Source organism: Papaver somniferum, unplaced genomic scaffold, assembly GCF_003573695.1.
Source record: "Papaver somniferum cultivar HN1 unplaced genomic scaffold, ASM357369v1 unplaced-scaffold_21, whole genome shotgun sequence".
NCBI classification, from domain to species: Eukaryota; Viridiplantae; Streptophyta; class Magnoliopsida; order Ranunculales; family Papaveraceae; genus Papaver; species Papaver somniferum.
This window is the reverse complement of record NW_020631041.1, coordinates 12,179,821-12,187,456: the sequence shown is the minus strand read 5'-3', so window position 1 is coordinate 12,187,456 and position 7,636 is coordinate 12,179,821. Positions and strand designations below refer to the sequence as shown.

Genomic DNA, 7,636 nt, shown 5'->3' with positions numbered 1-7,636 from the left:
TTCCGAGATCTCATCCGCTGCAAATGTTATCTCCCTCTTTTCCCATTCCTGTAAAGGAGATGTTTTATCCACCGTCATGATCTTCCTTCCCTCATAATCACGTTTGTGTATTCTTCCTGTTACTGTTGCGTGAAAAATCTGCATCAGAGATATTGGTTTTTTTTATTGAATTACATTGTATACTTCTGCCTTCTCCTTCCGTTCCGACGATCCTTATTTCCTCCATACATGATTGTTGTTCCATCTTTGTTTTCTTGTTAACAAATCAAAGAAAATTTGTCTCTTAAAGACCTAAAAACTTGAATAATGAAAATTGCTTTTCTGAGATTGAAACTTTTGGTGGAATTTTTCAGATCTGAATTTCTAAAACTCTCAAAGGTTTCTAATGAAAAGGTGATAAACTATGAAGAATCCAAAAAATTTTTTTGCAGAAATTCACCAACAGGATATATCATTCCGAGCTGTTTTCTAGCACCAAAATGTAGTTGCAGGAAATCCTACAACTACACCCCTATTAAATTCTACAAATCAATCTAAGTGAACTCCATGAAAATCACAAGAACATTTATTAATCTCTTCAAATTGGATACAAAATAATAAGCAGACCCTAACTTGGGAAGCAAATAAACTTTCTCTCTCCTAATATCTTGTCTAAACTCTCAAAAAGCTCTCTCTAATACAAGATCGCTCGGTTCTTTATATAGGGATTTACATAGTGGATGACAGCTAAGAAATTATTTATTTTCGGATTTGTCGTGCGGTAATAACGCACGCTTACATTGACTCTTATCGCACAGACTCCATAACATCACATAGTTCTTCACACTTTACTCGTGATTAAGCTGACGTCATGTGATGCGTCATTTGGATAAACAATACGCGATCGTCTTCGCTCAGTCTTGATGATCATTATTTCACATGTTTAACTGGTGTGCGGTATTTTGTATCTACATTTAAATGTAGATACAAAAAATGACACTCACCGCGTGGCGCTATTCTAGAGTTGAAGCAAGTTAGCAAAATAGAATCGCATATATATTATCCTAGCCAAGTTTCCTTCATTTGTAAGCAAATGGTATAATTGTAATTGTAATTTCACAACCCTAGTATATAAAGAAAAGAGGGCAGGAGAGAGTAAAGGACACACATTTTGTAAACTAGAGGCACACAATCATCTTCTTCCTTCACCAACCTAGAGCTCCAAATACTCATTAATGGAGTCTCAATGTAATCCAAATGTAATTTCAACAATCATAGTGAACCCTAACCCCGTGGATGTAGATCACATTGATCGAACCACGTAAATCTCGTGTCTCATTTTATATTTCCATCACTTTTATCTTCATTTTCATGTGAAATAAGTTTAGATCTAGAAATTGTTAAAGGGGTGTTAGTTGTGGGATTTCCTACAACTACATTTTGGCGTTAGAAGGAGGGGCGAAACGAGTAAAGGATTCATCCTACCTTCTACTTGTTGGTTTAAGAAAGTTTTGGTGAAGATTAGCTACTGTTCGTATGTTTCTACATCTACAAAATTCGGGGGAGAAAACCAAAGTTTCAGTGGAAGATTTTCATGTTCAGAAGAAAGAGCAAGAGGCAAATTGTTGAAGGAAATGAAAGAAGGCGAAGATAAAGATAAGCGGCAGGCGTTGTGGATTTTGTCACAAGCGAACACTAGCACTGATGGATGAAGGTCGAGAGAACAAGCAATAGGTCACGCGTTTGAGTCCTGCTTAGCGCGATATTATAACATCATTTGCTTGAAGTTTTTCCGTATCTTTGTACAGTTGTTCTTCAATGCCTACCACCTTCTCCATTTCTGATATAGGTTGAGGTGATGATTTGGAAAAATGACTTGCAAAATGAAATTAGAATTTCTGCTACTATTAATTTCTATTACCTTAGCTTTCCACGGCTAATTGTTAGATACATGGACATAGCTAGATATATAGACATATAGTTGTGATTCAAGGTTTCCCAAATTCTACAGTTGTCTAATAATTTAGTCTAAATCATCAGAACATGACACAAATAGTAACACGTATTACGTACCAGTTTCAAAGATGAAGAATGATCGTGGAGCACGTATTCGATCGAATCATCACCCTAAATTTCAATTGGATTGGCATAACAGAGCTGAAGAATAATCGTGGAGCACGTATTCGATCGAATCATCACCCTAAATTTCCTGAATGGGTAACCACTAACCACGTTATTCGTCGATGCTGCTAATGCTATATTTTCAAAGCTTATTTGGGTAAGTTACAGCAATGAGCATGATCTTAATTAAAAAAATATTTTTTAACTATGAGCAATAATGCTTGGTGAGTTGTTCTAAGTAACAACTTCGACAAGAAAGAACACATATACGAGTTAATTAACCTGCCATAACGAAGTGAATTTCAGTTCATTTAGACTAGTTGCAGCGATGAGTCATGCATGAATACGTATATGATGAAGTCATGAACTAGTTGAACGTGGCATCCACTTATGTTGCAACTTGCAAGGTGGTGAACTTGTGATTAAAGAAATTTATATAAATAGTGGGAGAGAATTGCCATCAAAATACCTCAAAGGATATTTTCATATAAATCAACTGGACCATCCCAAGATACAAAAGTATTATATATCGCCATCCAAGACAGTAAAATGAGAAAAGTTAAGGTTACTGCTCTAAATTCCCAAGTCGAGATTGAGTTGGGAGAAACTTCGGTGTGGCATGATGATCATGTTGAAGAACCGAAGAAGAAGATGATGAAGCCAATTAATAGTCTGTTTGCTCTCTCGTTTAATAATTTAACCTATAGCCTTAACAGACGTAATGATATATCACTTCCAAGTATATTTGGAAGAAAGGATACCTCAGCAATAGATACATTGCCGAAGAAAAAAGTGTTGTTGAATGATATCTCAGGTGAAGCTAGAGAAGGTGAGATTCTAGCTATTCTCGGTCCTAGTGGTTCGGGGAAGTCAACATTGATCGATGCACTTGCGAATAGGATCACTAAGGAAAGCTTGAAAGGATCTGTTATTATGAACGGCGAAGCTCTAGACTCGGGCGTTCTTAAGATGATATCCGCATATGTCATGCAAGACGATTTGTTATTCCCGATGTTAACAGTGGAGGAGACGCTCTTGTTCTCGGCTGAGTTCAGATTGCCTCGTTCCCTCTCAAAATCCAAAAAGATGGAAAGAGTTCAAGCTGTGATCGATGAGCTTGGGTTGCGTAATGCTGCAAAGACCTTAATAGGAGACGAAGGTCACAGAGGCATCTCTGGTGGTGAACGTCGGCGTGTTTCAATTGGAGTGGATATAATTCATGATCCAATTTTGTTGTTTCTTGACGAGCCAACATCAGGACTCGATTCATCTTGTGCTTTCATGGTAGTGAAAGCCCTGCAACGAATTGCTCGAACTGGGAGGATAGTAATTATGTCGGTCCACCAACCTAGTTCCAGAGTTGTTAGCCTACTCGACCAGATGATCTTCCTCTCACAGGGAGAAACCGTCTACTATGGCTCACCAACTAATCTCTCACTTTACTTGTCAGATTTTGGTCATCCCGTTCCGGAGAATGAAGAAAGAACCGAATTCATGCTTGATTTATACCGTGAACTTGAAGGCGCACCTGATGGGACAAAAAGTATCGTTGAATTCTGCAAATCGTGGCAGAAAGTTCATGAAAATGGGTCTTTCAACTCATACTATTCAAAGGGGTTAGGTCTAAGCTTAAAAGAAGCAATATGTGCTTCTGCATCAAGGGGAAAACTCATTCACGGAGACGTTAACAACATACCTCAAGCATCCACCATCACCAAATTTGCGAATCCATTTTGGGTTGAAATCATTGTACTAGTTAAACGATCATTAACCAACTCAAAGCGGATGCCCAAACAATTTATGCTTCAAGTTTGTTGTGTTGCCTTTGTGGGTTCTATTTTAGCTAGTGTGTTTTGGCGCCTAGATAAAACCGCAGGAGGTGTTGAAGAACGAATAGGGTTCTTTGTTTTCATAGTGACAACCATCTTCTTTGGAAGCACGGATGTGCTGGCAGTATTCCTACAAGACAGGTACATATTTATGAGAGAAACAGCTTACAATGCGTATCGTCGTTCATCTTATGTTCTATATCACTCGGTCATAATCATACCGACATTATTCGTATTATCTATGTTACTAGCATCAATAACGTTCTCTTCAGTAGGTCTAGATGGCGGATATTCTAGTTTCTTATTTTATTTCTTTGCGATATTCGCATCATTTTGGGCAGGTAATTCATTAGTTAGCTTGGTTTCAGGATTAGTTTCTCAAGTTATGTTGGGTTACATTGTAGTTATGCCTATAATTGGTATATTTCTTTTATTCAGTGGTTTTTTTATCCATAAAGATAGACTTCCCCCATACTGGATCTGGTTCCATTATATTTCTGTTGTGAAATATCCATTCCAAGCCATCCTATTGAACGAATTCGACAACCCAAATTTGTGTCTAGTTGATGGTGTAAACCTAAATAAGTCTTGCTTAACAACTGGATTGGATATAGTAACAAGGCAAGATGCAACCGACTTAAGCAAATGGAGTTGCTTGTGGATCACTTTGGCTATGGGTGTTCTTTACAGAATTCTCTTTTACATCTCTTTATTATTTGGCAGCAAGAACAAGAGGAAGTAGTTCTGTAGTGGCAAAATGGCCATTACCAACGTGGATTGTTTCAGCATGAGTGTTGTCTGTTATCGAATCTGTGCTCGAGTAAGTTATTTGTCATGTAATCTTGTTTTCGAATGAGTTATCTGTTACGTGATCTTTGTTTTCTGAGTGTCTTATTTGTTATGTAATCTTATTAATGTGCACTTTTCCTACCTCTCTATATATTTGGTCATCCACCTCCAACAAAAAATATGCAAAGGCTGATTATAACTATTCGTCTATTCCTATAGCGATTACAATTATGTTAATTCATTTGGCACCCATCTTCTTTTCCACATGTAAAAAGATCTTTGTACGAAATGAATTACCGTTTGGTGATAGTTACCCAAGAAAATCCAGCAAGTACATGCGATGTGGCTAGCTATAATTGAAAACTAGAGAGAAAATTTAAAAACCATCTGAATGTTTATAGCCAACTTATGTCTTATTGCTTTCTCAAGACTTCTAGAATTTCCCCAAAAACTAATCAACAGCGACTAACTAGCACAATGTAGGAATTTTGCTACCATAAGAGCATATCCGATGGAATAAGGGTTTCTAAAAATATTGAGGACATTTAGGATTTTTAGAAACTCTTAATAAAAAAAACCTTTCCAGATTTGATCATTAAAATTTAATCTGACATTTGAGTTTGGAAGAAAGTATAGGTTTTTAGAAACTCTCATTTATATCCACGCCATCTTTGTTTTATTTATTTTGTTATACATTGTAAATTATTTTTTCTACGAATAGTGACAAGTGTATTAAAATAAATATATATACGACTGCCATTAGAGTCGCTTATAAAAAAAAAATTTATTTGACCTTATGTTATTTGACACAGGACATGTAGATATCATACACTATTGGAGATGTTATAATACCCGTCCATTCCTACAAGTGTACAAGCCAAGTATACTATTAGGTCACGTGTGAACTTCGTGATAGTGTTGCATAAAAATGAAAAAATGTATTGTGAATGGAGATCCCCAATTCTCACTATCCCTTCCCTCTCCTCACAGTAGAAATTACAAGAAACGATTACCAATGGAGAAATCTTCAACAAAGAAAGCCAGTCGAAAGTATTTAACAGATGATATTTGGTATGAAATCTTTCTTCGACTTACTCTTGATTCAATTTTTAAATTCAGGTGTGTTTCAAAGTTCTGGTTTTCAATTCTCTCAAACCCTAGTTTTATCAACAAATGGTATACACTCAACATTGCATCACTCCCATGGGGATTTGTTCATAATATTGTTCCTAAACCGGAAGAATTAAATGATCCAATAATAGTACAATGTGCATTTCCTGATTTACATTCACGATATATATCAAATCATGGGTTTTCTTTTAGATTCTTACAACAAATAGTAGATAGAAATATATACTTGTACCTGATAGGCTCGAGTAATGGTTTAGTTCTCTGCACAACGACGTGGAATTATTATGTATGTAATCCACTCACTCAGAAATTTGTTATGCTTCCTCCTCCACTGAATGATGATGGTCAAATTGTGACTGGTTTCATGTGTGATAATGAATGTTTTTCGGAACCTACTAGTTATAAGGTCGTTTTATACCAAAGTTTGAATCTCCAACTAAAGAATTTGAAGTTGAAATGTTTTCTTCTGATGTGGGTAAATGGAATATCTATGATGTTTCGTGTCCTCAGGAAGTTACTTGGGAATGCGATTCTTCTGACCATAAATGTTACACTTACCCATAATGGTGTTTTGTACTGGCTTCAAAAGCGAAACAACAAAACTTTAGCTGTGAGTGGGAATGAATGTAGGTTGATCGTTATGCCTGACCAAGAACTAGAAGTGAATGGTGATTCTTTTGAATTTTTGAATCAATCTCTTGGGGAGTCAGAAGGATTGATCTGTTTAGCTAGGTTCAATAATAAAGAGGCGAATTCAAGTGTTTGGGTGCTTGATGGAGATCACTGGAATATGTTGCACAAGGATATTAAAATTCATCATCAGTTTGAAGAAATAGAATCTCAGTTGATTGATGATGGATCAGGTGTGGAAGATTTGATTAAGGATATCGCCGTTAATGGTTTCAGTCCAGTTGACAAAAATGTGGTTATGCTATGTAGTGAGAAGTATGCTTGGGCATTTAACACCAAAACAAGAGTATGCGAACAGCTCCTTCATCCTCCTTTCCTGCCCGAGAATCTTCACTCTGGTAGTTCTCTGAGGACCTTAGAATTCGTTTTTAAACCAAGGCCGACAGTACTTCCACCGATTTCTTGGAGTGACACATCAAATTTCAGTGCAAGGTTTCAAGTAGATAACAGTTGTCTTGGTTTGGCAAGGTTCCTCTAGTACATTTTTTGAAGAAACTCTGAACCTTTCTTAACATCTCCATTTCTCAGTAGAATTTATATATGCAGCATTCTTAACATATCCGGTTCTCAATAGAAACTCTGCAGCTCTTAAATTTTTTTAAGTACTCCTAAAATTGTTGTATGGAAACTGGACAGCACTCTTGGTTTCCTGCAATTTATGCATGCCTCTAATCTGTATAGCTGTCAAAGTACACCAGCGAAGGTGCCATTTCAATTTAAAATGAGTGTGTGTATGATCTAACAACCTCTGCTATATAGATCATATGGCTATAATTAGCTAAAGAAATGGGAAGAAGAATAAAATTCCTATCTTGGGGAATGTGCTGAGAAAGTCCCTATGTTGCTTTGAACTGGTAAATGCCATGCCTGACACCATCATTATTCTATTATCTTCATTGAAACATGATAAAAATAGCTAGTTAAACACAAAATGATGATTTCTCAAGGCAAATGTTTCAAAATATCATAGATTTAAGCTATAATCTAGAGTCTTCCCTGAATACAATAAGCACTTATCTAATCTTGCAAAAGGACCATCCATCTCTACTGGCAATATCCTCTGATCATTGGTTTAGTGTTCTTCAAAACTGTAACAA

General features: G+C 36.4%; 2 protein-coding genes across 2 annotated transcripts; both read left to right on the top strand.

Moving 5' to 3' along the window:
• Positions 1-2,613: 2,613 nt before the first annotated feature.
• Positions 2,614-4,812, top strand: LOC113340329 (ABC transporter G family member 20-like). The gene has a single exon (XM_026585534.1). The coding sequence runs from the start codon at positions 2,650-2,652 to the stop codon at positions 4,669-4,671; it is 2,022 nt and encodes a 673-aa protein (XP_026441319.1). The 5' UTR covers positions 2,614-2,649; the 3' UTR covers positions 4,672-4,812.
• An 862-nt stretch (positions 4,813-5,674) lies between these two features.
• Positions 5,675-7,231, top strand: LOC113339336. Its single transcript, XM_026584627.1, has 2 exons — positions 5,675-5,789; positions 6,360-7,231. Exons 1-2 carry the CDS (start codon positions 5,734-5,736, stop codon positions 7,015-7,017), a joined length of 714 nt encoding a protein of 237 aa, XP_026440412.1. The 5' UTR covers positions 5,675-5,733; the 3' UTR covers positions 7,018-7,231.
• The last annotated feature ends 405 nt before the right edge of the window (positions 7,232-7,636 follow it).